The sequence below is a fragment of the Ammospiza caudacuta genome, chromosome 6, assembly GCF_027887145.1.
Source record: "Ammospiza caudacuta isolate bAmmCau1 chromosome 6, bAmmCau1.pri, whole genome shotgun sequence".
In the NCBI taxonomy this organism is placed as follows: domain Eukaryota; kingdom Metazoa; phylum Chordata; class Aves; order Passeriformes; family Passerellidae; genus Ammospiza; species Ammospiza caudacuta.
The window spans coordinates 35164460-35183908 of NC_080598.1; the positions used below are offsets into that span (position 1 = coordinate 35164460).

Consider the following 19449-nt stretch of genomic DNA (forward strand, 5'->3'; position numbering starts at 1 on the left):
CCATACAGTTATGCAATCTAAGTATCATTCAAGACACAGAAAAAATAAGGTATCTATGATCTGACTTTTAGCAGAGCTGAGTGTCCTCAGCAGAAGTTTATGATAAGTATGATTTTAATATAAATTTCTAAATATTTGGAAAACAAGATTATAGATATTTTACATGGGACGTGCAACATGATTTGACTTAACTCTCTGCATTTTATTCTTACACTTTGGTTTTCTTTATCACAACATGAACAGGTTTTCTTTCAATTTTTACTAAATTTAGTTATTAATATCAGACATTGTAAAATGGAAGCTAGTTTCTGTATTCAGTGCAGACTGCAATAAACTGTAAATAAGTCATTGAGCAGTATACTGCAGGAAATGGGAAATTCCTTATAGGACCATACAACTATCAGACCTAATTTATGTTATAGGTTGCTAAACCTAAGATGCAATTGCAGACTACTACATAATTTAATTCTTTTCCTATATGCTCCAAATTAATCTTAATGATTACTGAATTGCTTGCCCACAGTAGGAAAAATTATAACCCATTCATCTCTAGATTCTACTGACCATTTTGCCAGAAATTTCTAATGCTTAGTCTGCATCGTAGAAAATTTCTGTTTTCCTGCTAATGTTTTTTTTGGTTTTTTTTACAATGAAATGTCATATATTCAGCTAAATGAACAAGGATTTATGACAGGTTGGACTAGAGCAGAGAAATGGCATACCTCCTTCCATAACATTTGTTTCACTCTGAAATCATCTTTCTGGAGCTTGGATGCCTAGAGCTATTGCACATGAGATACTCCTGCTCCTGCCCATCAAATAACCCAACTGCTTTCCAGTACTGCTGTGGCCAGTGTCACCTGGTGCACTTCTCTCCTACAGCCATTTCACACCAGTGACTCATGAATCATTCTGAGATCAACCTCTGTGTCCCACCACAGCTGTTTCCCACCAGTAAGCTCACAAATGAACAGAAACTCTCAGTATTAGTCCCAAAGAATGCTTGTGCTTGACAGTAGTTAATTTTATCCCTTGTGTATGGCTCCAGTTCTTACAGCCACCCAGGTCTTCCTGGGCACTGCAGCTGCCTTCTGTGTTAGTGAGACTCACATTATGCTGTCAGCAAACTCCATTATCACACTCCTGTATCTCCCAACTGAACTGTTTAATGAAATGACAAAGCAAGTGTTGTTTGAAGACTGACCCTCTAACAGCTCCAGCAATAACACCACAAAACAGCACTTTCCCTTTCAATGCCACTTTCCCCCCTCACAATACTGGCCTCTCAATAATTAGCACTTGGCATAATTTATTTATTAATCAGTGCCGAGCACTGATTATCATGTGCACTGAAGGTACATCAGGCAGGAGTCCTGCAGGAAAAATATGTTCTTATTTAGGCACACACTGTCTATTGATGCATGCTTACCTAATGAACAAAATGACCATTTATATAAATCTAGGGGTTTTTTATAATCAGTAAAGGAATATTAGTCTACTGTACTAACAATAGTTGAATGTGAAAAAGCTGAGGCAGACAATGAGAATCTCTTTTTTTTGCTATTTTAGGGCAAAATATTTTGTTTGATGAAAATTTTTTTGAAGTTTCATTTTGAAAAATCAAGCCTGAACTAAATTAAAAAAAATAAATTGAAAAGACGAAATGTTTCCAGTGCTACATAGAATAAATGAATAAAATCACAATGAAGTATTTTTTGTGAATCCATACAAAGAAAAATGTTTGGCTAGAAGAAATAAATATTTTGGACTGACGTAGAAGGAATGTACCTTCTGGGTTTTTTTTATTTTGCAACAGAACCGAAAAAGGTAATTCATTTAATCAACCTCTGATTTTACAGAAAGCATGAGCTCTGGTGTTCTCCATATACCAACCCATTACTTTGCAGTTTTAATGTTCTTTTCCCACAGGTCATTTAGGGTACAAATTAAAATTAAATACTAGTGTGGCAAAGATAGCTCTGGTCCTAAAGCGCAGATGTTTTCATGAGCACAAATTCTGGATTTGGAGGAAATAATAAAATAATGGAGGAGTGGTGGCACCAGGAAATCTCCCCAGTCTCTGCCAGGAAGCAGTTAATGCAGGAACAAACCCAGTGCCAATGTGCATAAACAAGCCTGTACTTCTGTGATGAAGACATAGAAGCATGTGTCAAAATCTAAATGCATATTTGAGGTGATTTCTTTGGTTGGTCCTCAGAAAAAGCTAGGAGGAGCATGAAGCAAAGATAAATAACCAGTTAAAGACAAGTAATAATGTTGACAGGCATTGACAGTGGGGGAAAAAACAAGCCAAGTTTCTTAGGTGACTACTCTTTCACATTCATATGGCAAAAATAAAAAGTTGTTTACTGAAATGGAAAAAAAAGTCATATGTGTCTCTTAGACATCACGTGCAATACAACTAAATATTTATTTAAAGGCATAAAATGCCATGCTGTTTTGCCTAATTAGTGGCAGAAATACTTATTGAATAAACAAATTCTACAAATTTGATCATTATATACTTTAAAAAATCCATTGCTAAGAGGTACTTTATATGTCAGAGTGATCACATGTAGCCTAGCAACCAGGATGTTATTGAAATTCTACATAGAAGTGCATGACTCATTTTTAGATATGATGTAAGTGTAATGATGAATGTTTAACAAATGGCAGAATCAGTAAGATATGAGCTAGATTTTATAAATGTGCAAAGCTTAGTAATTTTTTTTCATAAATTTGCTGATAAGAAAGGATAGATATCTGTGGGGTTTTTTTCCATAAGAATGTTAAATAATATTTTCTGTGCAGGTTATTTCCCATATTCATCATTTGAAGATTTTTAAACATCAACTTCACTTATCTCAGGTGTAAGGATTTGTCCTGAAAACATACATCATATCACTCTTATCCTGCCCAAGACCCGAAGAAGAGTCTTCTCTGCTTCATGTACAGATTTGTGGGTATAAGTGTCATGCATCCAACTGACAGAAACCATCTCTCTAGGATATTTTATATGCCTTTCCTGACACCAGTTTCCTTCTACTTCAGCTCTTTGGTGAGGCATTATCCATTTTCTAAGAACAGACTGTTCTGTAGTTAGTGCACAAAACTTGTACAATGTGCTGCTTCAAAGACCACATGACACTTGAAAAAAAAAAGTGGAAATAGTATTAATACCCAAAGTGATTTTTTTTTTACATTTAAGGGATCTGAAGGGGTCCTGTTTCATGGTAGTACTGTTGCATTCATCACAAGCCTGGACTTCAGCTCTTTGGGATTCTTTCCTAAGCAGCAGTCTAAGTAAAAAAAAGTCAATGAAGTCTGCAAGTACACACGATGAAAATGCAAGATTCAAGGCCGAAAGGAAGGGGAATTGATTCACTCTAGAACGACAGTTCTCACATTCCTAGCACAGAAAACATATTTGCTTCTCATTATTCCATGTCTTAAACCTCAGTTTAACTGTAATCATTACTTCTCTGTTCCGTGCTAATTTGCATGCAGCATCACTTAATACCAGCTTAGAGGAATTGTTTAGTGATTGGCTGTTAATTGACATTGTGTATGCTAGCCCTATCTCATTTTCAAAGCTTTTTTCTTGAATTCCAATTATGAATCAGGAACAGCTTTTGATTAGTTATCAATCAGATAGGAAAAATTATCAGAAGTTTTTGAATATTGGAAATTCCTAAAAATAGTGCATGAAAGAGAAATTTGCCTTTGCAAACACTGTACAGAAGAAAGAGACCTTAAAGTAATTGGAGGAAGAAGTTGACTCTGTCAATATAAAACTTGTTTCTGGTTTAACATAAACTGAGAATGATGGACATCTAATCCAAACTAAGCTAAAGTTTCACTGACTGTCATAACTTGCACAGGCTCGATGGGATCATTGCTGTAATAGTCCAAAGCACAGCACACATTTCTCATGCAAAATCAGACTACAACAGTTATGGTCATATCAATAAGAGCTTTTTAACAGTTCAGAACCCTTATTTAGAGATGTTACACCTAAGGCACAAATCCATAGTTTTAGTCTGTGCTGAAAGAAAAGCAGAGGTAAACAGTATCTCAGAGAAGCAGTGCGAATGAAAACCTCTCCTTTTTTTCTGCTAGAACTGGGTGCAGGGTGTGGTGTGCCCTTACTACTTTATCATAGAACCCATCCCTTGATCTGTTTGTAGTAAGGTAATGAGTAAGCTAGGCTTGTGTAGTTCTTTTGAACTGAAAAAAATATTTTCTCAATGTAGTTTCTAATCTCAAAATTAATAAATAAATTCTCTTTATTTAGGAAAAATAAAAAGACTGTAATCCTTCCTTCCTAGGATCCTGGCATATGCTAAATAGTCAAATAAATGATTGCTTAAGAGAAGAATCCTCAGGAAGGGTGCTTAAGAGGAGAAGAAACTAGTAATTTAGATTAGTTCTTCATAAGAAGCAGCCTATTTGTATTTTTTTCTTTAAATTATCCAGAAAAAGTTGTACAAGCTTAAATTTGGCTAGTTGATACACAATTCCCCTTAAATCTGCAGAAAGATTTCAGAAAGTTAGCTGTGAACAGCTCTATTTTTTTGTGTTTTGGTGACTGAATATTGTTTCTGTTTTGGTTAATTATACAATAAAGAACAAAAGGAATGTTGCATGGGCATCAGCATGCTAAGTACTGTAAAGACATGGACAAAGTGCTTGTTCCTGCTTGACCATACTGTTTCTAAACAGGCAAAAAGGGAAATGAGATGAGGGAGATGAGAATTTGACCAAAATTACACAACTGACTAATAGCAAACAAAGGATTTCCTGCATTTAAGCCCGATAAGCAGGGAACGAAGCTGCTTTTTACACATACAGCTTACAGGGGAAACTAAATACTCAGGTTGTTTCACTTGCTAGAATGTGGATATTATGCTGAATTAGGAGAAACAGTTTTGATTTCTCTGTTTTGTGTCTTTTTTCAGTCTGGTTTGCTAAGGAAATGAAACTTGTGCAATCACCATGGGTGTGTATGAGTGGCTGCACACGTCCTGGTAGTGCCTTTTGAACCTGTTGGCAAACTGTTGCAAATTGGTACAGTAAAAGTAATGTACAGACGAAGTATTGGTCTCACAGATAACATAATTCCAAAGTCTTGGTCTCAAAGGTAATGTTATACAAATGGTGTGAAAATAGGGGTACAGTTGTAGGTGCCATCCTGATAGCAGGAAAATTCATGTGACAGAAATCATACTACTTTAGTTTTGATATAAACAGAACCATGCACTTTCTTCAGTTATGTTTTAGAGTCTTCCTCTGTATTCAAATCTAAATAAAAGCCCAACAACAAAATGAAACCTCATAAAACAATGCAATATTATGAACTGAAGCTTAAAGGAAGAAATTACCTAGAATAACTGCTCATGGAAGGATGGTATCAGATTTCCAGATTTTCCTTCACAGAGTAGAACTGGTGGCAGCAGAGAGCTTCACTGCTGTACTTCAAGGAAGAAAGAGGAAACATGAAAATAGGGATGAAGCTATGTTCATGATGGAGAATATTTATGTTAGTGATCTCAGATGCCATAATGAGGCAAGAGCTAATAAAAAATATCAGTATAGACAAGGCCTCACTGGGGCTCAAGGAAGGCAATGATTGAAGTTCTAACATTAGACAATTCCATTTGAGCACGTGTCTTGTGCTGGAACTTGCTTCTTTACAATCACTGCTCCCTGTCCTGCTGTTGAGATCCCCTGCCAGGAGGGTGTGATGGAAACTGAAGAGCCAGTGCATATGTTTCACTTGAGTACTCCAGAGCAGGTCAGAAATTTTATTTCCCCTTTCAAAACAAGGGTTCCAGTAAAATTCAGTTCCACTTGCCTCACTGTGAGCAGCCTTCAACCAAACCAAAGCACACAATTTCCATTGTGTCATACATGTTCATTCAGCATGAGAATAAAACGCAGTGAGAGACCAATTACATGGGATGGGCTAGGGAACATTTTTATTCTTGTTGCTATAGTAATGAATACAGCTAGTTGTGCAATCACTGTGATTGCACATTTTAAGACGGTGGTACTTTCAAACAGTAGCAATACAATTGCAATGTGAAAAGTGATGTAATCAAGGAAAGATGGAAGCATAAGGCAACAGAATACCTAAGACATGTTTATTGGATTTTGATGAAATATTTTAAAGACGAAGTCTGGCTTAGTTAAGATACTTGCATCAGCTTCTTACATTAAAATCAGCATTTTGCCTTTCCACAGCTTTCTTTTTCTTAGCCATGAAACACAGAGTTGGCTAACAGTTCTGAGCACTAACAAGACACTTTAGGTGCTTGGCCATGGAACAGAATCCAGAACCCAAAGCTACTCAGATTGACCACAGACTGCATTCTGAGCTGGGAGCAAATGAACACAATTAATGGTCATTCTTTCTGATAGATTATATCCTAAAACATCATTTGAGGTGCAGAAGAGGTCATCATTGGAAGGAGACATTTCCTTTAATATGAGATTATGGAATTTTCTCTGAAGACATATTCCCTTCAAAGGGCAAGGAACTTAACAGTCTGGTTTTGTAACGTATTTAAATTCAAGGGTGCAGATACTGGGAGCCCTAATAGAGATGCTCTCACTCATAGAGAATGCTCTGACACTCATTATAGCATTCTATGGGATGCCTAAGTCCAATTATTTCCTCTCTCTGTAAAAATTCAAATCTTATCCTAATGTCTTAAATGCCAGGCTATAGGGTAGGATGCTCTCACTCTCCTATTCAATAACTAAAACCCTTTGTCTGCACACAACAAAAATGAAAATGGGGAGTGCACACAACAAACATGAACACTACCAACTACCAGAACACTTCCTTGGAAGAGGAGATTTGAGCAACATATCCAGAGGAACAAATAGGCAATGGATTTTGATTACTGGGGGCTTACCAGCCTGACCAGAAACAGAGCTTAGATGCCACCAGATTGAGGAAGCAGCTATGTCAGAATATTAAGAATTTTAACTTGGGTCTAAAGATTTTGAAAGACAAAACACTCTATGGAATAAGGTATCAATCCTGCTGAACAGTTGTTATTTAATAAAATGGCCATGTTGGTAGTTCCTTAATTACCCCAGGTTCTGTGTCACTAACTATACTAAAATTGTCAGAATATCAGAACTTACCACCATATGGCCATGGACAATAAAATAAATTAACAAAGATTTAGCTAAGTTAAACAGCTTCAAGTTAGAAGATTCCTTTAAACAATTTTTCAAACTATGGAAAATATTGAAATAATAAAGCTTACAAAAAAGCATAGTGTTTGATCACTCAAAAGGTTGCTCAAGGACTTTGTATACTGGGAATGTTTTGCTGTTTTTCAAATATATTCCATAAACCAACTGTAAAGAGCTTTCAGTTATTGCTTTTTAAAATAATTTGTCTTGTGAGAGCCAGAGACAGGATATAAAGAAATAAAAAAGGAAAAGGAGGTATTTGCACAAAAGGTAAACAAAAATTTTTAAAATACTCAAAACAATGTGTTCCTATCTATACATAAATGGCACAAAAATGAGAAAGAAAAGGCTCATGATTGAGATAGGCTTGTTAAACAGCTGGAGTGACTTCCTGAATTTCCTCTTATCCCTGATGTTTCCACTGAGATTAGAGTTCAAGGAACGGGAAAATAAGGTAAATGAAGAAAGTAGTTGAGGCCTACAACCAATGCCTGCAAAGGTGTCTGCAAAGTAATTCATACTGTATGTAAGTAAATACAGGCAATTAAAATAAAGGCAAATAAAAGCAAATACAGGCAAATAATACACAAAAACAAAAGAAAAAAATTCAAATAACTCTCCAGTTTTGTATGGTATACCTCAGCATGTTCTGCAATCTACACAGGTCCAAAGGAACAACTTCCTATGGAAGCATGTCAAATATTAAAATTATGTCTGCTTCTCTGAACATCACCACAATGATTAGTACAGCAAAATCTTGGAATTTTGTATGAAAATGAGACGGTCTAGCACACCTACCCAGTTGCCTGTCTTCTAGTGGTGATGAACAATGTTATAAAGTCAGTATGGCATGTGCATGCTTCCCACTGGGTGCCTGAGGAATCATCAAACTAGGTTAAAGAGGTATAAGCTTGTGAAACCCAAACAGCAATTACCCCTACAGTGTGCTACTATCTATTTTTTGCCACTTATCCTGCACAAAAAGCCAAGGGGTCTACAGACCTATTCTGATTAAAAGTTTGAATTCTTTTTCATTGTCGCAACCTCAGACTGAGACAAAAGAACTTAACTTTCTTATCTGAATACAAATACTTTGCACCATTTAAAGTAGTGATTTGAATATTGATAGAATCTGACCCATCCATCTAAGCGCAATTTCTTTCTTGCCATTGTTCTACTAGGGAACTAGAAATTAAATTTTTTGTCTACAGTCTTAAATAGTATTCTGTAATTGATGCTGAGAATAATAATGTGTGGCATGCTCTTAAAGGCAGCATAAACCAATCTGCATTATGAACACTAGTTCAGTTACTCTGACTCATTAGTCACACAGTTTACTGGCAATGTTTTTCCCTCCTCTTTGTTTTCTGAACTTCTGAAGATAATACTAAGTTTAAATACAAATTTTATAATGTGTTTGTATTTGACAAAAAAGTAGCACACTTTTTTTAACCTGTGAGTCATCCTGAGCAAACATTAGCAGATCTTCCTTTCAAAATTCCAAAGAAGTGATAAAATAGGACAGGTAGATAGGTAGAGAACACACACAAATGATCACTCTTCAGACAGAAGAAGAAACTCTAACTTTCACTGCTGTATTGTTTTCAAGTTGTCATAAGACTTCGCTGTTCATGTTTATACCACAGGATTTAAGAAGCTTTCAGAAGTTTGTCCTGGTTTCAGCTGGGATAGAGAAAGGTACTATCACGTTTTTCACTGATGATTGAAGGAGAAAAATAAAAAGCTGCAAATGAACAATTTTGAAAGACAATTGAGGCTACAAAAAGCTTCAGATACTTTGCATAACCCTCTTGTAGACTGACAAGCAGAAATATGAGCGCAGAAAGTTTCTGGCATGTCTTGACAATTGTGCATTGTTTTCCAAGGTAGATATTCAGAGACACCTGTAATTAGAGACTAAGTTCCTGAACCTAACAATGCTTGGGCTAGGGCTTTACAAGGACCCCTTAAAAAGGAGCTCCTAATAAATAGGGATGTATCTTAAACAAGATTAATTTTCAGCATATGAATTTTCAGCTCCCTGTTTGGCATTTTGCAATAAGAATGCATTTAGATGTGAATACACTGAATTTGCAGAATTGCTGTCTAAATACCTTCAAATAATTCAATTATTTATATGCTACTGAACACTGATAGTGGTGTATATTCACCATTACAGTTTGTTCAGTGCTGCTACATCTACTCTCCCTGATTAAAACTGAAGCCAGCAATTGATAGGGCATCTAATCCAGTAAAATGGCAGTAATACTTAACAATATTGCTATTCTGAGCAGTCCTTTAAAACAGGAAACAATACACATTGCTTTAAAGTTGAAAAGGTAAGGAGTTATAAGACGGGGAAAAGGAAAGGATTTGAGGAGTTCAGAAAAATTTGCATCATTTTAGGTCTAAATAATTGACATTGCCCTCTATTCATGTCACATCTGGCCACCATGGACCACCAATATCCATTTTTGGAGAGAAAAATTACTTAAAATTGTCTTTATTGCATTAATTTTCCTAATCCTGTTCCCAACAGCATTTATTTCAAATCATCTATTAAAGCTACGAAACTGAGGAGCAGGTTTTACATTCCCTTCCTCTAAGTTTGATGGTGTTGACAAAAGAGTGTTAAGTATTTTCCTGTGAAGGGTCTGAGAACAGTTTTGCTCCCCCACCTCTTCAAGGTATTTTCACCATAACTGTAAGACCTATAGAGACTGACCAGTGTATTGCCCTATCCTGATGATATTCTTCAGGGACCACACAGAAGTTCAATAAAGTACGGTGAATGGTAACAAGTTTTGTAAACAGATTTGAAAAAACCCTCAGGATTTTTTCTAAAAAGCTCCAAATATATTATGAAGTATCAGCTCTCTTCAATTTAAAAAGGCATCAATTAAATTACTCAGTCTATCACTCTTCCTTCTGGGTCGGTGGAAAAAAGAGCCTCCAGGTCTAGCCATAAGTATAGAAAGTTGCTGAGAACAAGAGAACACATGAGGGAAAAACGGAGTCTTGAAGAGCTTAATCTTTCTCTTCATGCACACACATGGCTGTTAAATTTACTGTTTGCAGCTCACACCAAGACTACCTTTTCCTTTTAAATAAGGAAACTCACTGTTAGTTCTTGTAGCAATAACAGCAGAAGAGAGCCAGCCCTTGGCAGCCACTGTTACCTGTAACCACATTCTTAGCTCAGTTCTGCTTCCTTCTGATCCTGCAGAACCATGGGCTCGCTGAATTGCTGCAACGGGTTTGAGGGAAGATGCTCTTCCTTCCCCATTATCTCTCTTTCTTCAATGAGCATACTAGAGAAACAGAGAGAGGAGCAAGCAAAACCTGGTGAGAAGAGCAAAGAACTTTTCCTTTAAAGTGATGGAACAGGAGAGTCCCTCAGTAGAGAAGAATGGGGCTTGTCTACGTGGCATATCATGTCCAATTACACTTTCAGCATTCAATTCGGTGCTTAGTTCAAATCAGCACAACCTTGCATTCCAAGGTGAACTCCCTTGGAAAAGATTCCTGCCCTGCAGATGAAGTCAGAAAGGGCAGAGAAACACCACTTACCACACCCACGTCCTGTGAAACCCCTATGACTACTGCTTACTTCTTCTCACCTCACAGTCAGCAGGAGCTGTCACTCCTAATTGTTCACACAACCCCTGAGTTTGTCACTGCAAGTGATGAGGACAAAATTATTATCACTGACCTTGAACACTGCAGCAGCAAAATCAAATTTTGTCCACTCACTTTGGATATTTTGAAGGAGCTCCACCAGAAACAAAGCACATGGAAACCATGTCTACATTTCTTTCCAATTTGAAGGACCAGTGTAATTTTAGGAAAAAATTAAGTAAGCATTATATTAAAAAAACCAAACCCCAACACTTCTGAGAGCCCAACTTTCATCCTGTTATACTTTCAAAGGGACTGTTATATCCACAACAATTTAACTGTGAAACCAATTGAAAAATGTTTAAACAATACACTTAGTGTATTTCTAGAGCATGATGTCTGGCCTCTCGCTGCTGACCAAGAAATATCCTGTAAAGGAAGTAGCTAATCACTGTCTCCTTGGAAAATGTTTACAAAGGGGGTTTGGGGTGATATTATCTACATCCTGTTTAAGTAGCTATTTTGTTCTCTTAAATCAGATGGTGAACCAAAAAGAAGCATTCTTAGTAGTATTGTTATGCTTTTCCTTTCTGTATCTTGAGTTTCTAGACAGTTATTTCAAGGGTACCAGCTGTTTTTCACCTTATCTATCCATACTTTATACACATCTGTTTTAAGAAATAAGGTGTTTTGTGCTATTTTTATCAAAATCAGTAGGTAAACTGTATGTACAAGTAAGCAACTAAATCAAATCTGACCAAATATGTTTATTCTGAAAGATCATAAAGGAAAGAAAGCTACTTTGCTATGGGCTACAGGAGAGAAATAGAAGTTATGATGACAATGCTGTTGGACTCAGTTATAGTAAATAAAAACTTTTGTCTTTTGCTGATGCCAGAATGATTTTATTGATACAGAATACAGATTTCAGTTTGCAATATCATGACCTTTCACTGCATATTGCCCCAGTCTGTGCTGCTTCTGAAATTCAAGGTAGGCAGATGATCCTATAGGCAGATGATCAATGTTTACTGTAATTCAGCATTCTCCTAAATAGAAAAATATCAAAATCTTGAATCAATAGCAAGGCTGGGGAATTGAGCCTAACAGCCACATAAATCAGTGTGAATCTACTTGGAAGAATGCCACCGGTTAGTAGCATTTCCTAACCCACCAGACCTCTTGATATTTTTACCTATTATCAAGATACATCTTAATTGCTTTTTCTAAATTTTACTAGAAGAATTCATTTTAATCCACTTTTGTTTAAAATTTTTTTGATTAAAAGCAGCAACAAAATCTCAGTTTCAATTATACATGGCTGATAGCGCAAGACTATTGCCAATCAGTGGCTTGCACATTAGCTGTACATCCACCTAATGATAAACTTAGGCATAGTTCTTAAAGCAGATGTTAGACTCCCTGCTGACTTTTAAGTCTGTGAGGGAGCCCAGAGTGCACACAGAAGGAACATCTAAGTTATTAAAAATTAGAAATATCTAAATTTTACTGTGCTAGCTCACTTCATATTGTAAGATTTATCCAAACAGAAGAAAAAGGGAAGAGGAATTTGGTCATTTTGGGGATATTTGCCTCTGCCCAGAATCCCAATCAGAGTACTGATGACACTGGAGTAGTATATGCACTACCTGATGCATTTATTCCTTTATCAGTCTCAAAGTTCCTGGACTGAATGAGAAAAGCTCTAATTTGGGTTGCAAAACCATGTGCTCATGTGCATTCCTGGAATATATGAACACTTTCACAAGCACATATGCAATTCTTTTCAGAGTATATTACCAAGCAATTGGATAAATATTTACGAACACAGCTGCATATATAAAAAAAAAGATTTTATCACTCATTGTTGTGAAGAACAGTGAGAGGGTTTTTTTCTATTTAAAAAAGGGGAGCAGATGCACAAGGAAAGGGCCGCAGAAGTTGTACTACTCAAAATGACACTATGAGGACTTTTTTTTACAAAAACTAATCAGCATTACTTAGTCCTTTGCATGATTGAAGAACACAGTTTTTATTTAATTTTCACTACTGACTGCTCAGATTTCTGCAATTCCTGCAGGTAAAAGAATGACCAGTCAGCACCTGAAGAATACAGCAAATAAATGTGTAGAAAGCTCTTTTTGGCATCGTCACTTAAAGAGCAAGAACACTCTAGAGCCCATAGAAGATGCACAAGAAGTTTCTACTTATTTCAGTCATGAGACAATATTTTTACTTCTCTAATCCTCATTCCCATCCTCATTCCCTAGTGACAACAAGCCATCTAACTTCTGTAATCAAAGCAGTTGAAAATGGCAACTCCCACCAGTATGCCTCTTTGTTTGCCCCCACTACATATCCATACTATTATTTAAATGGAAGCAGAGATGCTGTGAAAGAAATGATACCTTGTTTTATAGTTAAAGGTAATATTGACACCCATACACATGAGATATAAATTTTGAAGTTCACAAGGGGCCTCTCTACATGGTTATACTGTCATAACAGCAATGGCTTAAAAAACACAGTCAAGACAAAGTTTTTAGGGATAGATAATGCCTTTTATTAGAACCCATAATATAGGCAAAACCACACAGATTTCCAGATGTTGCTGGTTTTTAAAGTTCAGTAAATTTTAGATTTCAACATGACCTCCTGTAATACTACTGCATTCAGTCTGGGAGGTCTGGATAGACCAGACCAACTAGATACACGCCCAGTAAAAAGCATTTTGAATGGTCAGGCTCAGGGAGCAGGTGTTTACTGTAGCTGGAGACCAGCAGTGAGCAGTGCTGGGGGAGCTGGTGCAGTGCTCTCTCCTCTAGTTGATGCAGGCAGCATTAAATTGGGATGACAGTTCAGTACACCTGGGGCCAGGGCTGCCATCCTGAGAGGCCCAGGCAGGCTGAAGGAATGGACTGACCAAGGACAAATGCACAGTCCTGCACCTAGGAAGGAAGAGACTGCACCAATGTAGGCTGGGTTCTGGCAAGTGGGGAAGCAGCACTGCTGGGAAGGAGGTGGAGGCTTTGCCAGGCAGGGGCAGCACATAAGCCAGCAGTGTGCCCTGACAGCAGAGAGGGCCAGCAGCAGCCCGGGCTGTACTCACAGAGCCAGCAGAGAGGGAGAAGTGATTCACCACCACTAGATGGATCCAGTTCTGGGCATCCCAGCACAAGGAGGACATCGACAAACTGGATTGCCTTCACCAGAGGGCCACAGAGCACTTGTCCTGAGAGGACATGCTAAAGGAACTGGCCTTTTCAGCTTGGAGAAGAGATGGCTACAGGGGAGATGCAAGAGCCGATTGACTACTGAGAATGCTCCCTCAATAAGGTTTTCACAGCAGTGCTTAGCAGAAGTATGAGAGACAACAAATAAATCAAAACAAACTTAGTAATTAGATGTGGAGATTATTTAATTTTCCAGTTTTTTTTAACCATGAGGTCAGTCAAATGTTCTAACAGGCTGATCAGAGAAGCTGTGCAGTCTTCAGACTTGGAGGCTTTCAAGATCTAGCTAAATAAAGCCTTGAGCAACCAACAGCTGGTCATGCTTTGAGCAGAAGGCTGGACCTGAGGTCCCTTCCTAAGTCAGACATTGTGTGATTCTGAGACTCTCTACAGAAATTCTTGTTAAATCTACTCAAAATTTTGTAGCTTTTTAATTGTGCCAGTTGGTCTGATAAAAGTTATTGCCTTTACCCACAAGCTATGTCTTGCCTATAGTTTCCAAGACTAAGACTCACAGATATTCCATAAAGTGGCAGCATGTTTACACCCAAACGGGTCATTACCAGGACTGGACTCATTCAATCCACCCCACAGACCTTTGGCATTTGAAGTGAACAAAGTTATTCACAGTAGCTGTAACCACCAGCCTGAGTGTTCACTGAGAATGCTGGGGAATCCATGGCTGGCAAATAACTCAAAAAGTGCTCTGGCAAAATTAGAAACCAGCAAGTCCAAGTATTCCATGCTCTACTCTAGATTCTGGCAGTTTTTCTAAGCTTTTTCTTTTCTGCTTTCATGAATTCTGTTTGTGTCTCTCACCTTGTTCAACTAAAGGCTGACTGCTGGATGTTAATGTTTAACTGAAGCAACCTTTACAGAAGAAATGCCAGTATAGAATAGCGAGAGAATTACCCAAGGTCTGATAACCTCAATGGGGTTATCAGACCAAAATCTGCACTTACCCTGCAACTTTCCAAAAATGGAAATATTTGATAAATTGGTGAATGTACCCAAAGCCTAGATCATGGTGATCAAAAGGAATAACCCAGGCTTGGAACAAGCACTAGAACCACTCTACTAGCTACAACAGAAATCAACACTCACACCAACAAACTGTTTTAAGAGTTTTAAAATCTACAAACTTTAATTATAACAGAGAACTACATTTAGATGATATCTTAAACAGGGCAGACACTACAGGACAGCCACACCTTTGTCATATCACAGCTCAGATGGAAGCTTTTCATGTGCAATTGCTGGTAGGCTCTCACTGAGGACAATTTGTTAAATCCAATGACTTTGATTACTACCTAGTTTACATAAGAATTTGCAATGTTGACTTTTCATACAGTGACTCTTCTAATGTTTCTATTTTCTGTTCTTCCCAATTATGTTAGCAAGCTTTTCTCCTTTTCTGGAACTGCTTCCTACGCTATATTATCTGGCTTGCCTCCCTAATGTTGTCTACTGACCCTGCCACATACCAGATGTTCTGTCAGTGCCAAGGACCCTTCTCATTCATGATCCCACACCACAAGGACGCTGAAGAGCTTTCAGAATGAGGCTGTGCTTTTACAATCATCTATGTTAAATAGATCTAAGTAAATGCTACTGGGAAAATGTATCGTCTCGCTCTCATGCACTGTTTGGTTGTGGCAACAGTTGAGCTAATATGAGTGGGTGGTGAAATGATTTAAATAATTAGTACTGTATGAAAGAACATCTATAATTTTTATTTCGGTTGTCTTAGTTTATTTTTTCCCTGGATTTTGTGTTCAACCCGCTGTATGTAGCACATGCACCACTAGTTGGCCCATTCTAAAGAGCAGGTATAGACCCAGGAAAAATAGCAAACTGAATAAGCTTAAAATAGATTTGAAATCACAGCTTTCAGAAAATTACTTTTACTCTGATTCAAGGCCAAGCTATGTTTTTCGTCTTGCAGTAATTTGGAGGGGAAAAGGTGTATCTTGACGAACAACTAAACTCCAAAGATCCAGCTTGAGCTGAGGCAGTAAGAGGGTTCTTTCACTTGATTCTGATGTTAAAATCCAATTTATAAGTTATTATTGTGGCAAAATCTTCCAGGAATCTGAGCACATGAGTACCAAAATATCTAGCTGGTCATGTTCCCTTGGGAGCAATATGGTCTGTCTTAGGCATAAGCATCTTGTAACTGCTAGCATGGTGGCTTAGTATCATGTTATACTTTAACTACTGAGTGGAGCTCTGGGAATAGAAGAAATGTCTTGCTTTTCCATAGAGCATATCTCTGATCCTCTGAGAACAAACCAAGCATGAATCTACTTTACACTAGGAGACCATTTCATCAGAAGGTCACATTCAGGGGTCAGTATGTCAGAGCCGCTGTCTGGGCACATAAACGGAATATTTGTATGAGATTGTGTACTGTAAGATTTACTTATGGATTACTTTCAGGCCACAAAGCTAGAACGTACTCTTTCTGTCTAACCTCAATCTCTCCATCTATTTGTGTGTGTATGTATGCATGCATGTGAACTTCTTAAGAAAAATGTGTTAAAGAAAAAGCAAAGATGGCTGGGATGTACTTCTCTGAAGTACAATTCAGCCAGGAGATTGGCTTACCAACACAACTGCCACAGAGGATGATATGTGACTTTGGATATATATTAATATATTTGGGTTTCTTAAACCATAATGGACTCCAAGCTCTATGCTAGGAATGACCTTACAACTTAAAAGAATGGCACCTACTGAATGTGATTGCCAGGAATATGTAGGGTTTTTCCTTTTACCTGAAATTCTTCAGCAAAGCAAAAGTCAAGTTGCCCCAGTCCCTGTTGTGATAATGGTATTTATCACTGCCTCTGAGAAAAGCCAATGAGCAAAACTGTAATTTTGGAAACCTGAAATGTGCCCAGATTGTTGGCAGAAAATTACTTTAAATATCTGAACCTTGTCAGTTTGTCTTAAAATTAAAGAACCATTTTATGAAATCTGTCTGAATCTTGGTGTGAGGCACATTGACATTATGACGACTAAGTAATGTTTAAAAACATAAACTGAGCTCTAAAACAATGACAGTGCAGCATCTCCGGGACCCTGTATTTTGTACTGCTCTGTTGAGCGTATTTCTCAGAAAAAGACCATTTGGGTAAATTTCGGTTACAAGATATAGAATGACTTTGCCCTTTCAGATTTCTCGCCTGGCCATTTGTTCTCAGAAGCAGAAAAGTTGACAACATTGAGTTGGAAGAGCACTCACAAACTCCTAATCGTGATACAAGAACCTTGAAAACCACTGGGGCCCCTCTCCTTGCTCTGCAGTTAAACTGGAGGGACAGCATAAGGAGCCGGATAAGCCTTTAAAATGGCAATCATGAACGTGGGCACCCGAGTTTTGTGCCCCCACCTGAGCACGCACAGAGGCTCGCCTGGTGGGCCAGCCGCTGTCCCACGGGCGAGCTGCATGAGCCGGGCCCCTCGCGGTGAGCCGGGCCCGAGCCGGGCCCCCCGCCCGCACACCGCGGCCGGCGGCGGAGGGGCCGGGCCGGCATCGCCCCTCGCTGCAGCCGCGCCCGGGCCCAGCCACGCGGGAGCCCGGCGGCTCGGAGCAGCCTGCTCTGGGAGCCGCGAGGGGAGGGGAAGGCAGGGCAGCTCCTGCCCTGAGCCGCGAGGGGAGGGGAAGGCAGGGCAGCTCCTGCCCTGCCGGGCCGGGCCGGGCCGAGATGGTACCGTGGAAAAAAGTTGTGGCGGCTTCAGAGCTGGGCGGTGCGAGCGCGTGCGGGTACCTAGTAAAGCCGGCGGCTTCAGAGAAGAGCAGCCCCAGCTCAGTACTTCCTCCTGCCGATAAGATCTCCGCCAGCGCTCGTCACGGGTGGCGGCCGCCGCCGTCGCTGCCCTACTTGAATTGGTTTCAGACTCCTCCCGAGGCGAGACGGGAGCGCGGCGAGGCGGGAGGGAGGAGGCGATGCTGGGGGCCGCGCCGCTCCGCCCGGCCTCCTCCGCCCCGCGCAGCCCCGCTCCCTGCGCTGCCGGCAGAGCCTGCCGGGCGGCGGAGCTGCCGCTGGGACAGGCATGGGGACCTTAGGCAAGAGGAGAGAAAACCAGTGAGTTTGCCGTGCTGCTTTTACCCCCGTCGCTCCGCTCCCCGCGGCGGAGGGCACCGGGGTCGGTGTCACGCCTGAGAGCGTGCGGTGCCCACCGGGGCGGTGGGGCGAGCGGGGGCTTCCGTGGGGCACGGGGGTGGCACTGCGGGGCCGGCCGGGTCCTCCCGAGCGGGACAGGGAGGGGAAAGAAGCGCGGGAGGGAGTGTGCGGGGGAGGATTTTGTTTCGCCCTTTGGGATGCCGGTGTGGCCGAGCAGGCGGGTCAGCGCGAGTGGAGGAGCCTCACGTTACGGTGCCGGCTGAGCGCCGCCCGGGCTCGGTTACCTGCGGCGCGGCGCGGCCGGGAACGCCGTTGGCACCGGCCCGCCGGGCAGGCGGCACCTGCTCCGGGGTCAGTCAGCCTGGCACGGTCACTTGTTTGTGATGTCCGCCCCACCGCCAAGGGTGTATAGTGGAAATGCAGGGCAGGCGTCCTCGCGCTGCACGTCAGTCCCCCTTTCGTCTGTCATGTCGGGTGGCTGCTGCGAGAGGATCTGTTCTGAGGAATAACCAGAGGTGCCACCGGCTGAGCTTTGCCTGTCCAGCATGGCCAGGTCGGCCACAGTGTAACTGTAAACTGCTTTCAGGTGTGGAAACTTCAGGTTTTTTCCTGGGTGTTGTCAAAGCCTGAAATATCTTCTGCTTTAACTCTTACTTTTTTGCTACTTGCTGGGATCCTCTGCCCTATGTTGAAGAGGCACGAATAAAGCTATGAATAAAGCTAGGAGAGGGGCTTAAGCTTGTGAAAAGAAAACACTGAAAGCTGATCAGGCCCTTGTTCTTTTTATATGAGAACAGGAAGTCCGATCACAAAGCTAAGAGGGAAATTGAGAGAAAGGGGGAAGGGTAGAGAATATTTGTGTGTCAGCTACTGTCAGCCTAACTACGTAGGAGCTCAGTGATGAGTATTGCCTCTGAAGGGTCAGGTGTGTGTTTTCCTGAATTTGAAATTATGGAGGCTGGGATCAGTGTTGGGTTGTAAATGACACTGTGATCAGTTTTGTGGCTTCCCCAGCATTCAAGTGAGATGGAGAGGTAAGGATGAGGCTGGACTCTGACAGGGATGAGGTAGGGTCTTGTCTTTCTTCATAAGGCATGTATTTTTTTAACTTCATGCAGGAGTGCCTATTCAGGGATATCTGTGAATTTATTTCCACTATCTCTATGTAAAACACACTGGAGGAAATTCTATGCCGTTTCTTCCTGGGACTATTAGAGTCTTGCATGGTGTTCCAAGAAAAGTTATGTGATAGCACCTTA

The 19449-nt window shown here is 40.1% G+C and overlaps 1 protein-coding gene across 2 annotated transcripts in view; it reads left to right on the plus strand.

Moving 5' to 3' along the window:
* Positions 1-17969: 17969 nt before the first annotated feature.
* RASGRP1 (RAS guanyl releasing protein 1) overlaps positions 17970-19449 on the plus strand; it is a 37272-nt gene continuing 35792 nt past the window's right edge. For both annotated transcript variants that reach the window (XM_058806309.1, XM_058806310.1), the window contains exon 1: positions 17970-18151. In XM_058806309.1, coding sequence (XP_058662292.1) covers positions 18120-18151 — 32 coding nt within the window. In that variant the 5' untranslated portion in view covers positions 17970-18119. The remainder of the gene's footprint in view (positions 18152-19449) is intronic.